Source organism: Talpa europaea (assembly GCF_964194135.1).
Source record: "Talpa europaea genome assembly, chromosome: 7".
NCBI classification, from domain to species: Eukaryota; Metazoa; Chordata; class Mammalia; order Eulipotyphla; family Talpidae; genus Talpa; species Talpa europaea.
The window spans coordinates 63,708,213-63,725,860 of NC_140074.1; the positions used below are offsets into that span (position 1 = coordinate 63,708,213).

The following is a 17,648-nucleotide window of genomic DNA, read 5'->3' on the forward strand; positions in this document are numbered from 1 at the left end:
CTCTCAGACAAACCCTGTGGTGCATGATGCATCTCCAGGGGGTCGCTTTCCAGCTAGCTAATTGTTTCTGTCACCTTAGCACTAAGCCGTTTGTTCATTAAGAATGTATAGCTGTTGCCAAGGTTTCAGTCGCACAATTAAAAAAGTTATTCTCTAAAATGTTTGGGTGCCCCAAATTTTGGCCACTGGGGTAAAGCCTTTTGAGGCCCTTTTTAGGTTTGCTCCTAGGATGCTGAGATGAGGGGTTGCACGTAGGCAGCTGGCTTGCTCCTCCTTGCTTATGTTTTGCTCGTGACAGACATCACTTGTTGAGATCGGGATTCTTTCTTTTTTAAGCTGGCCTTGGCCTCGGTGTCCTTCTCAGCTGCTGCCTGTCATTTAGAGTTGATGTAAGGGACCCCTCGTTGACTACTTCAGTTACCCTCTTACATCCCTTCCTGTCCTTCCTCCCTGGGGGCTTCCCTGGCTCCCCTACACTTCTCTTCCCCCATAGACCCTACCCTGGCTGACTTTGGTCTCCCTCAGACTCAATTTCTCTATGTGACCCCTACCCACCAACTTCTAGGAGCTGCCCTAGCGAGATCATCCTGCTCGTGTGGCGCATGGTCCCCCAGGTGAAGCCGGGCCCTGACGGCGGCGTCCTACGACGGGCCTCCTGCAAGTCCACGCATGACCTCCAGTCACCCCCCAACAAACGGGAGAAGAACTGCACCCATGGTGTCCAGGCCCGGCCAGAGCAGCGCCACAGCTGCCACCTGGTGTGTGACAGCTCAGACGGGCTGCTGCTGGGTGGCTGGGAGCGCTACTCGGAGGTGACAAAGCGTGGGGGCCAGCACACCCTGCCTGCACTCTCCCGGGCCACGGCCCCCACTGACCCCAACTACATCATCCTGGCCCCGCTGAACCCTGGGAGCCAGGTAAGGATAGATCTGGAAAGGTCGAGGGCAAGGTCCCTGGGTGAAGCCAGGAAGTTGCGAATACTCAAAATGTGTTTGGAGGAGCCTGCAAGGAATCAGGAGTACTGGCAGGAGGTGGGGTGTGTGTGAACGCCCCTGCCTCTGCAGGGCTGTGCTGGGTAGAGAGAAGCAGATGGACTTTTGTAAGCCTCAGGGCATAGATCCAGGACCAGGGGATGCCACAGGGCTGGAGATTTCAGCTCAGAAGAAGGATGAACTTTCTGCCTGTCTGTGCCATGCTGGGCAGTGAGCCTTGTCATAGCGGGCGTGAAAACAGACGCCATGTGATGATGGCGGGAGGACAGAATGCCGGGCCCTGAAATAATTCCCATGAGCTACTCCGGGAAAGAAGTATTCTGATGCCAGATACATTTGAGAAATATCCTTTTTCTTCCCCTTCTGGGAGTTTTCCAACGCACGTTCACCTGAGGCTCTGAGGGCATCCTGCTATGAAAGGTGGTTTAGAATTGTTGAAGTGAGCAGTTCCCAAAATTCCCTGATGGTGCCACCTTTCTGGCAGGTTGTTAGCATCCCACAATGCCCGTGTTCCATGGGACACACTTTGGAACAAGCTGCCATAAAGGAAGTTGGGGACCTGGGGTTAGTCTTGATGACAGCTAAAGTCGCTTTCAACCTAGGATTCTGGATTCTGTGTTCCCTCCAAGTTCCCCCTCAGCTGTGCTGCTGCTTTGCCCTGGTGCCCTGAGAGGCTCTCTTCCTAGGCCTAGACCAGCCCTGGGGAGCAGCCCTCCTGGTGGTCCCACCCTGTTGCTGGGGCTGAGCTTCTCCTGTCTCTCCTGCAGCTGCTGCGGCCTGTGTACCAGGAGGATGCCATCCCTGAAGGTGAGTCTACCCTCTTCTGCTGTGCCTTCCAACCTGGTGGGGATGGCGAGAGGTAGCTGGGAGGCTGGGCCTGGCCTCTCCCTCTGATTTCAGAGGCCTTCGTCACAGGGTCAACAACCCCTACTCTTTACACTGGGTATCTCCTCTCCTTCCCTGAACCAGACCTTTCTTCCTTGGAGCCTGAACTAAGAAGGCAGAGAGGGGCTGTGACCAGGGTAGTTTAAGAGATGGTCTGTTTAGGACTTAGGTTTTCAATCCGATTTGCTGAGCAGTCAGTACTGTAGGCACGTGGGCAGATCTGCAAGGACGGGGGAATGGAATTTGGAGCTGGGAGGTCTCAGGTTGGAGTTCTAGCCGTGTGACTTTGAACAACTCATGTCACCTCCCTGAGCCTTGTTTCTTTATCTGTAAAATGGAACTGATCCTTCCCACCTCAGAGGGTTGAGGGAGAATTCGAGGAGATAATGACTAGTGACTACCCAGAGAGAGCTAGACAGAGGGAGGGAAGTTGTCTTTGAAACACATGGATATCTCCGCTGTTTGCATGGATTCTTCTCCTCCTGACTTCAAAACCTGAGTCTCTTTTTGAAGGACCAGGGAGAGAAGCTGGGCTCAAAAGCAGTTCCTCCTCTTGGAAGTTGGAGAGCTCAGTCTTGATGCTGGAGCGGGCTCGCATTCCTTCAGACCCTCCAAACCCCTGGTTCTCGTTGGTGTCTGGGAGGTTTAGACCAGCCTTGCCAGGTGGTCCATGATGGCCACATTGGGTGGGCTTGATGTTCCTCTGTGCCTTCCCAGTGCCATTTGGCCTCCGGCCTTGACAGACCACCTGCAGCCCCTCCCTTGTTGTCTCCCTCAGGCAGTAGTGTGAAGACTTGCAGTGAATGGTTTGTAGCAGGTGCTTGGAAGCCTGCCTGTGCCTTCTGGGGGCACGGAGCTCAAAGTTGCTGATGGGGGACATCGTTGTTCTCTCCAGGCTGGTCATTTGAGCAGCTGGGCCTGGTCTGTTGGAAATGAATGGGTGTTCCTTTTGAGGAGAAATCTGAGAATGATTCCTTAGTGAGCTTATAAAAACACCCTTAGTTTTTAGGCCAGGCTGGAATGCCACTGCTAACTAGTGACTTCATGAAGGCCAAGGCCCGGCCGGCTTCTTTCTGTGGATCCAGTGCTGGACCCAGAGCCTGAAAGACACATGTACAGTAGCATTTCAGTTGAGTGATAGAAGGAGAATGACTTCGGTAGCCTCTGAGGGCTGCAGAACACAGTGTGTGAAGGGAGCTGGAGCATGTCTGCAGTGGCCTAGAGGTCAGGGATTGATTTTCTCTCAGCCTAAGAGATGCCACCAATCTCCCCTGGGACTCTCCCAACCTGGATACATGTTCTGATTCCCCTCTGAGGATACAGTACTTAGTGAACCAAGAAGGACAGATATCTAAGTCACAGGGGTGGGGAGTTGACAAGGTGGAGAGGATGATGATGTTTGCAGCAACAATAGCCTTTTTTGTATTAAGATCTTCACTGTACTTTGTGTATTCTGCTACCCAAGGACATCTTTGCTCTTTACCAGGATCAAATCTTCACAGCTCTGGGGTTCAGAGAGAGAGGGGTGGACTTCAGGACACAGGACTTCCTTTATTAAGATTTATTTATGCATCTAAGAGCTGGGGTATAGGCCAGAGGTGTGAGGTTGGGGTGGGGGTAAGAGAATTCACCAGAGACAGAGTGGGGAGCAAAACAGGTGGATATGCTGAAATACACTGCTGAGGGGAGTAGCAAGCAAGACAGGAGAGGCCTGCCGTGCCATGTGGGTTAGCTCCCTGGCCAGGGATCAAACTTTTGCTGCAGTGGCTGGCGATAGCTGATAGTGCTGAGATTTAACTCCTTGTGCCACCAGGGAGGTCCACACAGGACTCCGCATACTTGGGGGTTCTCCAGAGGTTATGTCTGTCACAAGGGTGCCAGTTTCTGTCCCTTACTTTGTCTGGACTGCCTGACCTCCTTTCAGGAGGGGGCGTTGAACCATTTTGAGTTGAATAGGTTCTGGTGCCATTCTGGGCACTGGGGCACCTACTGGCCTGTGGTTGGCATCTTTCCTGGGGCCCCTGGGGCCCTCGGCATTGTCCCCTGCCCTGTGAGGGCAGTCTGACCTCAGATTTGCCACTGCCGGGTGGGATGACTGCCAGGGCTCACCTCAGAAGCTGGAGCAAAGCTGAGTAATTACTGTGTTTTGTCAGTGAAGCAGGTGTTAGCGTAAAAAAGGGTGAGGTGGGGGTTTGGACCAGAGCTTGTAATAAGAAGGCAGAGTGTGGGGGAAGAGAGGAAGTCAAGGTGTTTTCCTTCACAGAGCTCAGTAGCTGCGTTGCAACCTGGACCATTTTTAAAAAGAAACTTCAAAAATGTGTTTTGCAGAGTCACGCCCAAAGGTACCCATTGTCCAGGAGTGTCCTAGTGTTTATGGAGATGGGGCACTAGGGTGGGAGAGCCACAAAACCTGGGTTGAACCTGTCTTATAGTCTTTATTGCCCAAATAACCGTGGACATGTCACCCAGACTTCCCAGGCTTCAGTTGCCGTGTCTATGAAATAGGGCCAAGAAGACTTCTGCTGTCTAAAGCAGAGGTGTGTGTCCAGTGGTCTATTCATGACTCTTTTGGGCCAAGGTGAAGATCTATGACAGCCGGTGGAGCTGGGCTAGGGCAGGGCAAGAATGGATTCTCTGAAAGCCCTGCACCTGGGCATCACAGGGCCTGATTCCAGTATCAGTAAACAGTAACTTTCCTCTTTGTTGTGGTTTATTTTGTCTCTGTCCCTGGCTTGTCATCCTGTGTGGTTTTGCCTTTTCTGACCTTATTAGGCCATGTTAAAGTAGATTGTTGACTTCCAGGCCCTGTAACCCCCTTTGCACTATGGCTTAGGGCTCAGTAGCCCTGTCCTAATGCAGCCCCAAAGGGTGGATTTTTCATTGGCTTGGGGTTTGTAATAATCCCTGATGCACTTATACTCTGGAACCATCCATCAACCCCTTCCCTATCAGGTCTCTTTTGTGAGCCTCCCACCTACAAGGCAGTGACCTGTGTTGTCTCCACTTTGCAGAACTCTGGCTGAGAGGGGGAAGGAAGCTGTTCAGGGTTGCACAGCAAGTCTCTGGGGATGCCAGTGCTCAAGTTCAGGGGTCACGTCCAACTCCAATTTAGTGTGACTCTGGAGACCCAGCATGGGTTCTTTCTGCAAAGGGAGGGGCCTGAGCTCATGCTTGGGCCTGACCTGATGAGGACCCGAGCGACTTCTTGCACCTGCCTTACTGCCCCATTCTGGGCTCATGCTCTTTCTGCTCCTCTAAAACAGGCAGGAAGTGGTTTATGTGACTATGGTCTGAGCACTGCCCCAAGATGCAGCTGTGATCGGTGGTCACTTGTCGGGAGAGTGGACTTGTTTTTCTCACCCTGCTGGGTGAGAAGGGGCATGAGGTGGGCGGAGGAAGCAAGTATGAAACCTTCTGAGCTGAGAGCTTCTTCTGAGGCCATGGACCTCGCGTTGGTGGGGAGCCTCCCCGAGATGTAGTTGGGGGTCATGTTTCCTGTTCACCCCCTGGCTGCCAGGGGTAGGAGGGAAGGCAGGAGGAGACCTGAACTGGGCACCCAGGTCAGGGAGGGCTGGTCAATGACACACTGGCCAGCAGGAGTCCTCAGAGTGGGGCCCAGGTACGTGAGCAGCCTGATTGCTTGGGAATCCCTGATTTTTAGCTACGCTGTGTTTTGCTTCTCTGCCCCCAGGATGAGATGTGATAAAGACCTGTAAGCCACCCCTGCCATTGCAGCCTTTTGCTCTTTCCCTGGGGATGTTTTTCTCTCTTCTTGTCTTTCTCCTCCTCTTCCTCCCTCCCTCCTTTTTCTGATTGGAATCATCTGTGACTTGGTGGCCAAGCTGGCAGTACCTCCTAGCTGTGATTCCTGAGGATTCCTAGGCTGCCTCGGGACACCTGATGCACCTCTTTTCCCAGTGGAGGCCCCACAATGACAAGAATCACACAAAGTCCGAGCTCACTGACCGGTGTCCAGGTCTTGTCCTGAGGGCTTTCCTTGGAGTGTATCATGCAGTCTTCACAGCAGCCCCAGGAGCTGGCACTGATGTTGCAGTTGAGCAAATTCAGACTCAGAGGGGGATGTGAGTCACCCGAGGCCACAAGCTAGCAAGCAGAGTGGGATTTGGGCTCAGCCTTTAGCTCCAGAGCTGGTGCTCTTTCCGGAGACTGGAGCAGCAGCTATGATTCCTTTTTGTGCATTGACTTGCTTTGGAGCCAGGCTGCTCTAGCTCTGTGGCTAGCAGAGGTTAGGCCCTGATACATCATGGGAAAGACTGGTGTCTGTTGCCACTACAGGGACGGGTCTCCAGTCCTTTGTCCACGGGGCCCTGGAGGCTGTGGATCGGTGGCTCTGCTGGGCATGTGCAGGGGATGGTGGGGCGGTGGCAAAAGGAGTGCACGCTCTGCCACATAGGACGGTCGCTGCTCTGCTCTGATTGATTCTTTGGGGGACTGTGGGCCCGGGAAGTCATATCTTCTGATTTTTTAAATCTGAAAGATTTTCTGATTTCTAGAAGTATGAGACCAAACTGAATCAGACCCTGAGTCACCAAATAGGGATGCCGGCTCCTTTAATTGGGTGGTTCCCAGCTCCGTCCTAGGCTGGATTTGCTGTCCTGGCCTGTCAGTAGCTCCTGTAGGAGTGTGGGGGATTCTCTAGGGCCTGAGACTCTTCTGCAGTGGGCCTGTGTTCTCAGCACCTTGCTCAGGCCCTGACTTACCACTGACGTGGGGATTCCCCTGAATGTGTACTCATTCTGCAGAGGGGGTGCTTTTGCAGTGGTGATAGAAATGCCTTATGGAATTGATCTCTATTCCACAGAATCAGGGAGCCCTACTAAAGGAAAGTCCTACACGGGCCTGGGGAAGAAGTCCAGGCTGATGAAGACGGTGCAGACCGTGAAGGGCCATGGAAATTACCAGAACTGCCCAGTCATGAGGCCGCATACCTCCCACTCAAGCTATGGAACCTACGTCACCCTGGCCCCCAAGGTCCTGGTATTCCCTGTCTTTGTTCAGGTGAGCTGGTGACTCACCCCAAGGGTTCCTTCAAGAGGAGGTGAGAAAGGGGGTGCCCTTCACCCCAGGACTCAGGGATGACATGTCATTCCAGGTCTGAGGGCCCTCCACTGCAGATAAGAAACACAGATAGCTTCAAGGACTCAGGATTCTGGAGGAACAGAAGTTTCCAGGGGGAGAAACAGGGAAGCCCAGACATGAGGGGATTCTCCTACCTATCCACCAGTCTCCCCTTTTTCTGGGGACAGGCCAGCCACACAACAGCTGCATGTTATAATATCACAAGGCCTGTTTGCCAAGGCTCCTGCTTCCTGGCCCGTCAGCGGCCTGTTGTTGGTCAAGGGAGAATCTCGAGCTGGCATCTTGTCTGATCTCCTTGGTCTCAGTGAACAGGTCTGGCCAGTATTCATTCAGATCTCTTCTTCTGTTCTCCCTCTCTTCTTCTCCCCAGTGCCCCTTCTCCTTAGAATCACCTTTCTTTATTCCATCACCCAGATATAATCTGTGTAAAACATTTCCAGTCTCTTCTGTACATATACGTATTAAAAAACAAAACAAAAACATATTACATGTTTAAGACTGCATATTAAGATGCAAACACACACATAAAACAGAACAAAACAAACGGGTCTTATTGTGCATCTTCTATCCTGTTGCCTTTTTTAAACCAAGACTACACCATGAACACTTCCCACATGGTCTAGGATTCTTTGCATCTGTGTTATGTAGGGGCTGCACATTATTCTGGTCTATGGATGTGCCATACTTACTGAACCAGTTCTTTATTCAGACATGTATGTTCTGTCTACTTCTGTGATGACAGTGTGTGTACATGTATTGCCTCTCCAATTGTTTTCCTGGGGAGAGATATCTGAAGTGGAATGACCAGGTCAGGGGTCATTAACATTTTAAAGACTCTTTCTACATACTGCAAACTGCTTCCAGAACAACTCTATTATTTCAGACTCTCAGCAGCAGCATGACCATGACCGTCGGGTCTTTCTCTGGTCTCCCTGGCACCCACAGCTTGGGCCATCCCAAATCCATCCCATGGATTTTAGAGTTCACTCTTTTCTGCATACAACTAAGATCCAGCAGGTGATACGCCTCTTTCTAGCCACCTCCCTCAGGAGGGCCTGGCCTTTCCTAGGATGGAACACAAAGATCTTGGCATCCATAAGGTTCATGCTCATTTTCACTTCTGTATCTATAAAAAATTAAAATTAGCTTTTAAAAAGTTATAACCTTTCAATTGTCAAATATATCAGCCACCAATGGTATGACACTCGAACATACAGTTCAATAGATAATGATAAAGCTGCTCTCTGCTAAGATAAAAGCATTTGCTGTTGCACAACCCCAGAAGCCTGACTCTCTCTCCTCAATAGTAATGCCCTCCTCCCACCAGACGTAGCCACCAGCCTGACTTGATGATAACCATTTCCTGGCTTTTCTTTCATTTAACCATCTGGGTGTGATTTCCTATAAATGACAAGTCCCATTTGACCTTCTTTTGGCATTGTTTAATGGGCCCATGCTCTGTCTACTCTTCCTGGCCTTTTGTCTCACCATTTGTAAGATCCATCCAGGTTGCTGTGTGTAGCTGACTTTTGTCTCATTCTCTTTCTTCTGGCACCTTCCTGGTGTAGGATACCTAGAAGCCAGTTGGTAAATGTGTGTTCCCGAGAAGTCTTGCCGAGTGGTCCAGAGCTTAGGGATCCAGAGCTTTTGCTAGATGAGGCTCAGCAGGAGCTACAGGCTCCTCGGTGGTTAGGGGGCAGGACAGTGAGATGGTATGAGAGGTATGGATGAGAATTAGCCTCTGGGAACTGATGACTGAGATGGGGCCTGTTAAGTGTGTTATGAATGTAGAGCAGGGGTTGACATAGCCTCAAAGGTACTCTTTGACCAAATCCGGCACTGTTGGCGGTATCCTGAGAGCCCAGACCTGACAGCGGGGACCTTTAGGCCAGGCATGAACAGGAAAGATGAGGGAGTATGGGGGCTGGGAGCTAAAGGGGGTGGGGGGGGGCGGGGGGACTGCAAGGGCCTAAACATGTGGTTGGACTTCCTGCCAGAGAGTGCAGCTATCACGGTGAGGGTTGCTGGGGAAGGTGACAGCAACAGTTCTGCACAGTGTCCGTCTTTCTGTTTACATCTGTGTTGGGGTTCTTGAGGTAGGGGGAGCATCTTCTAGAAGGTTATCAGTGGCCAACTTTGGCAAACTACCTCCTCTCTCCCTACCAGCTCCATCAGGCCTCTTTGAACTGCCCCCCTTGTTTTCAGCCCTTAGATCTCTGTAACCCTGCCCGGACCCTCCTACTCTCAGAAGAGCTGCTGCTGTACGAAGGGAGGAACAAGGCTGCCGAGGTAAGACTCACGTGTGCTCCCCGCAGAATTCCCTGGTGGACCGCGTGCCCCTCTCTCTTGTCCCCTAATTCTGCTTTCTTCCTCATGGTCTTAGAATCATATAGTCTCAGGGCAGAAAAGACCCAAATGGCCTTCCACCCCCCTCCTTGCTGTCCTTACCAATGGCTTCCCAGCCTTTTCTTGTACATTGCCAGTGATGGGGAGTTTGCCACCTCTCAAAGCTGTTTAGCTTATTTTTGATGGCTAGAAAATTTTCTCAACCCCTAGAGACATCCCACTGTTTATCCCAACTTCCTCTAAGGAGCAGAAAAAGGTGGCCATTTACCCCTGTTGTGATGAGTGGTTTCGTAGAAGAGAAAGTCAGACCTGTTAGCCAAAGAGACTTTTGAGAGCGGCACCAGTTACCTGGGTCTTCTGGGTCTGTATTAATTCAAATCCTCTTCTGAGGAATAAGTCTATGACTGCTCCTGGACTCCACCTCTGCCAAAAGCAGGCCAGGTGCAGAGGTTATGCCATTCCTCTGGGGAGCTGGCCCCAGTTTATCTCTGACAGCGTGTGTGTGTGTGTGTGTGTGTGTGTGTGTGTGTGTGTGTGTGTGTGATTTCACTCACCCACAGTCTTAGATCTGGCCACGTGCCAGTGCAGTCCCATGAGCTGGAGGCTCCTTGGGCATAGACACTGTACCCTGAGGTCTAGCTGTCTACCTGGGGCCTTGAAGAGAGGAGAGAGCTTGCTGCAGAGCAGATACTGACTCAGAGCTGGCAATGGGGTTTGGCTGAGCTGAGTGGCAGCTTGGTGAGACAGAAAGATCAGGAAACTGGGAGGTGGGAAACAGATAGCCATGACTCCTTTCTCTCTCAGTCTTCTCATCTCAACTGTGTGTGTGTGTGTAGCAAGGGCAGGGCAGGAGGTTGGCTGACCCCTAAGGGCCCTTCCAGCCTTAGCATCTGGGACATTCTGTTGAATTGTGGTGAACACAAATGGCTGCTCTTGCTTTTTCTACCAATAGCCAGAACTCATCTATTCCAGATGAGCTCTGTTTCTTGCAGGAGAGCTCCCTGGGAACACTTCAGGGTGATTGCCACCATGCTGGCATTGCTCTGGGCCTCTTCGATGGGTGCTTTCTCAAGGGCCTTGGCACGTCTTCTGAATAACCTCTGCAGGAACAAAGGGGGCATTTGAGTTTTAGGAACAAGAAGTCATTTGGAGCTGTACTTGGTGATAAGTGTGTGGTAGATCTAAATCTGTTGGCTGAGGGTCAGAAAGTGTGGTGTGATTGTCCATTCACCAGACTCAGAAGAAGGCACTTAGCAATGGCAGGCACCCCAAAACATTCACCGAAGTCTCAATCTCCTCTTTTGTTTGTCCCCTCACCATTAAGCCTTCGAACACTGAGCACTTATTGGGTATCCTTACTGTGCATGCATTTTATAGACTTGATCCCAATTAGCTCTTACAGCCCCTCCCACCATCCCACGAGTGGCACAATTGTCCCCTCTGTAGAGATGAGAAAACTGAGTCTCCAGTGAGATTAACTGGGGCCTGAGAGTCTCAGGATTGCAAGGGACAAACCTAGGACCAGTTTCCAGCTCTCTGGCTCAGCTCTTTGCATGCTCCATGCTGCCTTTGGCACGTTTGTTAAAAACAAACGAGCAACCACAAGCAGAAGCCAGAGCTGATGACAGTTCCTGTCTGTTCAGTACATCCTTGCCTACTGGATCTCTGGGGCCTTGGAACTGAGACCCCCTTTTGGAGATGGAAAGAAATAATTTGAAATCAAGGAAAATCAAGACTTTTTTTCCTTGAAGTATACTAGGAAGCAAATATGTGGTTCTTGCTATCCTGTCATGTTATTCCGGTAAAAAAGATAAACCAAATTCAAGGGGGATTTGGCTAAGATGGTAGAATCTGAGTGTTGGTTGGCCTTCAGGAGTTATCTCTTCTAATTGCTTCCCTGTAACTTCCCAACCAGTGGTTTTCCAGCCAGTTCTGGAGTCTGAGGGGCAGCCCTGCCAGGCAATGGAAGCAACCTAAATTGTATAAAGTCTTCCCTAATGCTCATCAGAACTCTTTATTCCTGGAATGTTCCCTCTTGGTTCCTTGTCCAGTGTGCTAATGTCTGTGAGCTGATCCAGTCTATGAGGTGATCCAGCCACCCCCCTCCTAGAAGTCACTTGATTAATGTGTCCTGAGATCAAATCAGTACTTTGGAGCAACCTCATTTATACATGGAAACAATAGTTACTGAACTTCTCCAACGAAGCCTGACTCTGTGCTAGAGCTTTCAGGAGTACTGTGGGCCCCAAGTTAGACACGCCCTCACTTTTTACTTGTCTCACTGAGTTTACCATTAACTAAGGCACCAAAGTCTTTTCTGCCAGCCCTGCCCTGGGCGGGATTCCCAAGAGGAAGCTTGCTTAGGGCTACTTGAGAGTGACCCTCTAAGTTGCAAGGATTTCCTTACCAAGCAATCCTGCAACCCAGGGTCCTTTGGAAAACAGATGTTTCCAGGGAGCAAGTATGGGGAAGACACCTAGAGGTCTCCCTGGCCTGTTGTGAAGGTGGCATGAAGATGGACATCATTCCACTGTGGGCTGCTGTGGCTTCTGCTGGACTCAGGCCAGCAGGATGCTGGTGAGATGGAAGAGGGGTCCCCCTGACCCTCCCTAGCACACTTGCCCCTCTGCTCTGTCTCCTGCTGTGTGCCAGTTCTGCCCTTTCCCTGACCAGACCTTTGGGAAAATTCTTCCTTCAGGCTTTAATCACTTCCTGTCTAGACCTCATTCTCAGCTCTGGAAATCAAGGCCAGGGCATGGGCTTGGGACTTTTCTCACTTTGCCTCTGGCTTTTCCCTATTTGCCATCCATCCAGCTCTGGGCCATTTATTGAATTCTTAGGCTCCTGACAGACTGTTTCCCTCAACCCTTCCCTTGCCAGCTTCCCTGTGGGGCTGGAGGTGACTAACAGGTTCCCCTTGAGTGGGTCAGGGATTCGCCTGAGGATTTGCCTGTGCCGAGCTAGTTTAGAACCTTCTCCCTTTCACTGCTTGGACTTTGAAGTCTTTCCTCAGACAACCAGCTTCTCACATCCTTCTCAGCTCTTGGATCATTTTCTTCATTATTTTGGCCTCCTTTATAGTGCCTCTTCAGAGTCTTTCGCATTCAAGGAAAAGACAGCAGTAGTTGTAGTGCTGCCTCTTCCTATACAGAGAACTCGGGTCTCACACTAGGCAATGGTCCCTGACTGTGCATCTTGGGACACTTCACTTCACCTTGGGACACATCACAGTCCACCTCTCTGAGCTGCAGGGCTCTCCTCTGTAAAAAGGTCAATGATGCCATTGTCTTCAGTGTTGATTTCTGTTTGTTGTTGAGCAGAAAGTAAGTCCTCAGCAAATAGTGGCTTCTGTTGGAACAGGGCCGTGGTGAGAAGGGCCTTGGCTGGCGTCACCTTCAGGACGCCTTCCAGCTCAGGGTCCTAAGCCCTCATGGGTGCCTCTGAGCCTCCTGTTGTGTCTATGGCCCTCAAACCTGAAACCCTCTTTTTCCCTCAAACCTCTGTTTGTACTAAGCTCAAGAACCAAGTGGTACTTTAAAAAGGATTTATGTATTTTGAAATTACAAAAGTAGCAGATTCCCACTGTAGAGTAGTACAATTTAAGCAGCAAGTGTGAAGTAAAATCCTATTTCCTAGAGTGAAGAGTGCAGTGAGTATCTTAGACATTTAAAAAATGTCTAAATACAGGCAGATGTATAATTTTGCTTTACTCTAGGTATTTTTGCACATGGCACTATTTTGACTTGTGATGGACAGATTTTCATTCCTACCCACATAGCTCTCCTTTATTCTTTTAATGGTTACATGCAGTTCTGCCACATGAAGGCAGGGTACTGGATTGTATTCACTCTCTCTAATGGTTATTTATATTCTTTCTTTTCCAATGGCAGAAATGCTGCTGAGAACACCTCATATGTTCTTATTTATAGATGGTTATATATGCTTCTGTGGTACAGGGTCTTAGAGGTGGAGCTGGTAGTTCGTCTTTAATGGTCTTATAGCTAAATGTCAACATACTGATTTTTTAAACTTCACTGACAACCCAGTGCACTCTCACTGTGGCCCTTAGTTGTACATGCCAAGCACTCCCAGCCAGCTCTCAAAGAAGTGAAGTATTGGGTTTTGACACCTGAAAAGGAAAGTCATGCAATTAATAATACTTTGCTTTCTTCGAAGGACCTAAAATTGGCTTTTATTGCTTATGACCAAAGACCACTGTAGGCTTTGCAAAACAAAGAACAGTGTAATCTTTAGTGGCTTTAGGGGATCAAGTAGATTTTTTTAAGCATAAAAATATGCTGAGCATGCCTGTTTGTTTACCTATAATGTCTAAAAATAGCTTTCTCCTTTATTTTTGGAGCAGCTACTTATAAAAGAGATAAAAGTTATGTACATGTCTGTATTGGAGCGTAAGTAACTAGCTATTTTTTTTTTTTAACTGATTGCACATTAATGCAGCTAGAACTACCCGCAAGGGATTTGGTAATAATGCCTCCTCCATTGCATGACGCTTCAGTTCTCAGTCTACATAGAGCTTGTGAAAGGAGCTAAGGAGAGAACTGGGCAGGGACTGTCTCGGTTTGCATAGATGACAAGCCTGAGGCTGTGGGTGTCCGGGGAACTTAACCAATTTTTCATGGTAAGTTAGAATTGGAGCCTCGTGACTTCTGATTCCAGCTTCTTGTTTAGCCAGATGTTTTGAGGTGAATATAAGCAAATGTGGAGCTTCCCCCAGCTCAAGGGTGACTCCAAGCCCAGGGTACTGGGCTGGAGAGTCCAGGGGTGTTTGGTCCCAGATGTGGGCCCGTGGGAGGATCAGGCTATGGAGAGGTTTGTGGGGGGCCATCTGCCATGGAGGGTGAAGGTCATTTTTATTCTGTCTACATCTTTCTACTCTGAGGAGTGGCAGTATAGAAAACTGCAAAGCAAAGGGGCAGTTTCACTGCCGGCCAGACTCTACCTGAGATGACAAGGACCTGGGCTGCCAAGGGGAGTCATGGCTCCTGGCCTCTGGGGCAGCAGCGCAGCCAGTTCTGTTCGCTTTCTCCCAATGTAGGTGACACTGTTTGCCTACTCGGACCTGCTGCTCTTCACCAAGGAGGACGAGCCAGGTCGCTGCAATGTGCTGAGGAACCCCCTCTACCTCCAGAGTGTGAAGCTTCAGGAAGGTAAGTGCATCCTGAGAAGCCTTGGGCCCCTCCCACCTGCCCTCAGGCTAGCCTGCATGCTCAACTTGGGTTCAGCCCCAGTGGTCAGCTCCTGCCCTTGGGCTGGTAGGCTCTTAGGTGCTGATATTCCATTTTAGGCCAGCAAGCCTCCCTAGCCACCCTGAACTTTGCATGAGATTTGTTTTCCAGGGAAGTTTCAGGGAGGCCATGGAGTGGAATGGGAAGAATTTTGGATCAGATAGGTCTGTGTTTGAATCTTTACCATGCCCCCTCTCCTGTGTGACTCTGGGCAAGTTACTCAACCCCTCTGAGCCTATTTCTTGATGTGTAAATGTGGGAGACTAATCAGATCTCAGAAGGTTGTTGTGAATATTAAATTTGGTCATATAGGCAAAGTGCTGGGCCCACCTCTTGTGCCCAGTAGATGCTGGCTGTTTCTGGGACAGGAGACCACTGTTCCTTCTGCACTCACTGCATCCCCCCCACCAGAGGCCCAGGAAGCCGGAGCAGGGGTGGCTGGGTGCTGGTAAGCTGGAGCACGAGGGAGCATGAAGTGAGTCTGTACCCGCAATTTTCCATCGTGCCCTGTCCACTCGGGAACGGAAAGCCGGTTGGGAGGGTCCGTGGAGAGGTTTGGTTTGGCGCCTAAGGTCTCTGCTGAAAGGGGCTCAATTTCCTCTCCCAGATTAATGAAAACAACAACAAGACCTGTTTGAGCATGGGTGACAGGGGCAGGGAGGAAAATATTACCCGACGAAAGAATTCTGTTTTGACGGGTTTTGCTCCAGGAAAACTTCCTGCCTGTTTGCAAACCCGGCCTGTATGCTTGATGCCCCCACCGCTCTTCCTCCTTAGAAACCCAGGCAGTGTGAAAACCTCCACTCTGCCGCCCCACAGGAAGTCACAACTTCTCCTTCTCTGGCTTTCTCTTGCCACTGGCCACTTCAGCTATGGAGTTGGGGGTCATGGGGAGCAAATCATCAGCCCCTTCCTGAGGGCAGGCTCAGACTGACCAAGTCAGTGCCGAGGAGCAGCTCCCTGAGCAAGTTCAGCCCAAGCCCTGGCCTTACAGAGAGTTCTCCTGTGCCTGTGGGAGGGGCAGGTGAGAACTCAGGTGGACTCTGCCCTTGGTTACACAGCTGTCCTGCCCTGCCTCTCTCCCTGTACCCCATTCCCCTATAGGCCCATTCTCCCTCCCTCCTTCTCTGCGTCTTGCCTCTCTATCTGTATCTCTCTGTCTCTTCTTCTCTGTCTCTTTTGCTCATGCACACATGTTAAACGGTCCCTTCTTTTGTGGGCCTGCCCACCCCCAGCTCAGATGATTTCAGACCTAGCCAGCCTGGAGGGGTATAGGGACAGTGCTCATAATCCCTACCAACTGATCGTGAGACCCTAACTTCACTCTGTCCTGCTTGCCGCTCAGGCCTGGGTCTGCAGCCTAGAAGCCTCCTTTACTCAGCCTCCTGCTAAGAGAAGTAAGGGAAGAGATGGGGGTGGAGGTGAGCAGGCAACCTGGTTCTGCTTGGGTGGGTTTGGGATGGGAGAGACATGGGCAGTGGGCAAGTTGAGCATAGTACCTGGGAATGGGGGTGTTTGGCTTGGGCTTTGCTGCTGACAAGCCATGTCAGTTCAGCTGCCTGTTACCCCTCCGGGGCTTTCTCTGACTGTGAAACTAGGATTGGGTCAGCCTTTTGTGACCCTGCCCAGCCTTGACATCCTCAGACGGAACCCATGAGGTTGCTGGAGAAGGTGGATAACACCTATATGTCCTGCCGCCACCCCTCAGGGGCCCTTCCTACTGGGGGTGGGGATCTTTGCCTCCTGGAGCCCCACACCCAAGGGGTTAGAGGCTAGGTAGACCTCATCTTCACTGGATGGTGGGTTGTGAGGGTGGGTGGTACAGGGCCTTGAGGTGTGGCAGAGAAATCTTCCAGGTGCTGAGTAGAATGTAGTGACTCCCGTGTGGGCATGGCTCACTTGGGCTGGACACCATGTCCTCTCCCCACAGATGGCAGGCAAGCTGGATGAGGGTGGCCAAGGCCAGGAGGGGTATTTGTGTGCATACATGCATACCCATCTTTGCTCTGCTGGGCACATGGTTTGGTGTAGAAAAGTTGTCTTGCCCTTCTGCAGCCATGCCAGCCAGCAAAGGCAGTGAAGGTGGCTCTCCTGGGAGCCTCAGGGCTGCTGAGAGCTTAGGAAATGACTCAAGGGCACATTCCATCGCCTGGATTTCTTTTCTGGCACTGAGGGAGCCTGCACTTCACTCTGCCCCACTCACCCGAGACTGACTTGTGGGTCCTGAATTCACAGAAATCCAGTGACTCTTTTTCCTGCAATCAGTGTCGAGCCACAGGACCCAGTGTCCTGAACCCTGGCGCCCGATTTCCTGCCTGCCTCCCTTGTGCCCCCAGAGAACAGTGCAGCAGCAAGGAGCTGAGTGAGGCTTTTTAGAGATGCACTTGGGGCCTCTGCTGGGCTTCTGTTGGCAGAATAGCCTTTGAATAACATGACTCTTAGGTTTCTAGTCTCTTTCAAGTTAACATGTATGGCAAGTTCAATTTGGGGCAGAGGATGGTGAATAATGTGCACACCCAGCTTTTCCTGCTGGCAGGGCCTGCAGAATCTGTCCACCCAGGGACCGAGGACACTCTCGTGTAACTTTCTGAAGTGTGTTCAGCTCTGCTGGTCAAGTGGACTCCGAGGGCCTAGTCTGGGCCACAGAACATGGCAGGTGCCCAGTTTGTTGGGTGTATGTATGGGTGACTGGAAGGAGCCCAGAAACACAGGCTGCCTCAGCTTGGGCAGTGGGCATGCAAACCTTCCCTTTGCTCCTGGCTGGTGGCTACTTAAACCTTGCCTGATCCTCCCAAGCTTCAGCAGGACTGAACGACAGTGTAATGGGAACAGGCGGAGAGCTGGCGCTAACAATTGGGACATCTCCGGTCAGCCAGGGCCCATTGTGGTCTCTTCCTGCCTCTGCCGCCCACTGGCTTTACTGCTCTTTGTGTTTCTGCCTCCCAGGCAGCCAGCATCCCGCCCACAGCATGTCTTCCTGGCCTGCTCCAGTCTCTCAGGATGGCCTGGAAATGTTTCGTTGATTCTTGGGCTCTCCATCTACCCTGGGGAGCTGGGTGCCAGGCCTTGGAAACTTAGC

General features: G+C 51.0%; 1 protein-coding gene across 6 annotated transcripts in view; it reads left to right on the plus strand.

The window, feature by feature from the left end:
- Window positions 1-17,648, plus strand: part of RGS3 (regulator of G protein signaling 3) — a gene marked incomplete at both ends in the record, with an annotated part of 117,433 nt that overhangs the window by 34,755 nt on the left and 65,030 nt on the right. For all 6 annotated transcript variants that reach the window (XM_084238170.1, XM_084238171.1, XM_084238173.1 and 3 more), the window contains 5 exons: window positions 566-917; window positions 1,760-1,799; window positions 6,700-6,896; window positions 9,183-9,266; window positions 14,380-14,491. In XM_084238170.1, the coding sequence (XP_084094296.1) occupies window positions 566-917; window positions 1,760-1,799; window positions 6,700-6,896; window positions 9,183-9,266; window positions 14,380-14,491 (785 nt within the window). The remainder of the gene's footprint in view (window positions 1-565; window positions 918-1,759; window positions 1,800-6,699; window positions 6,897-9,182; window positions 9,267-14,379; window positions 14,492-17,648) is intronic.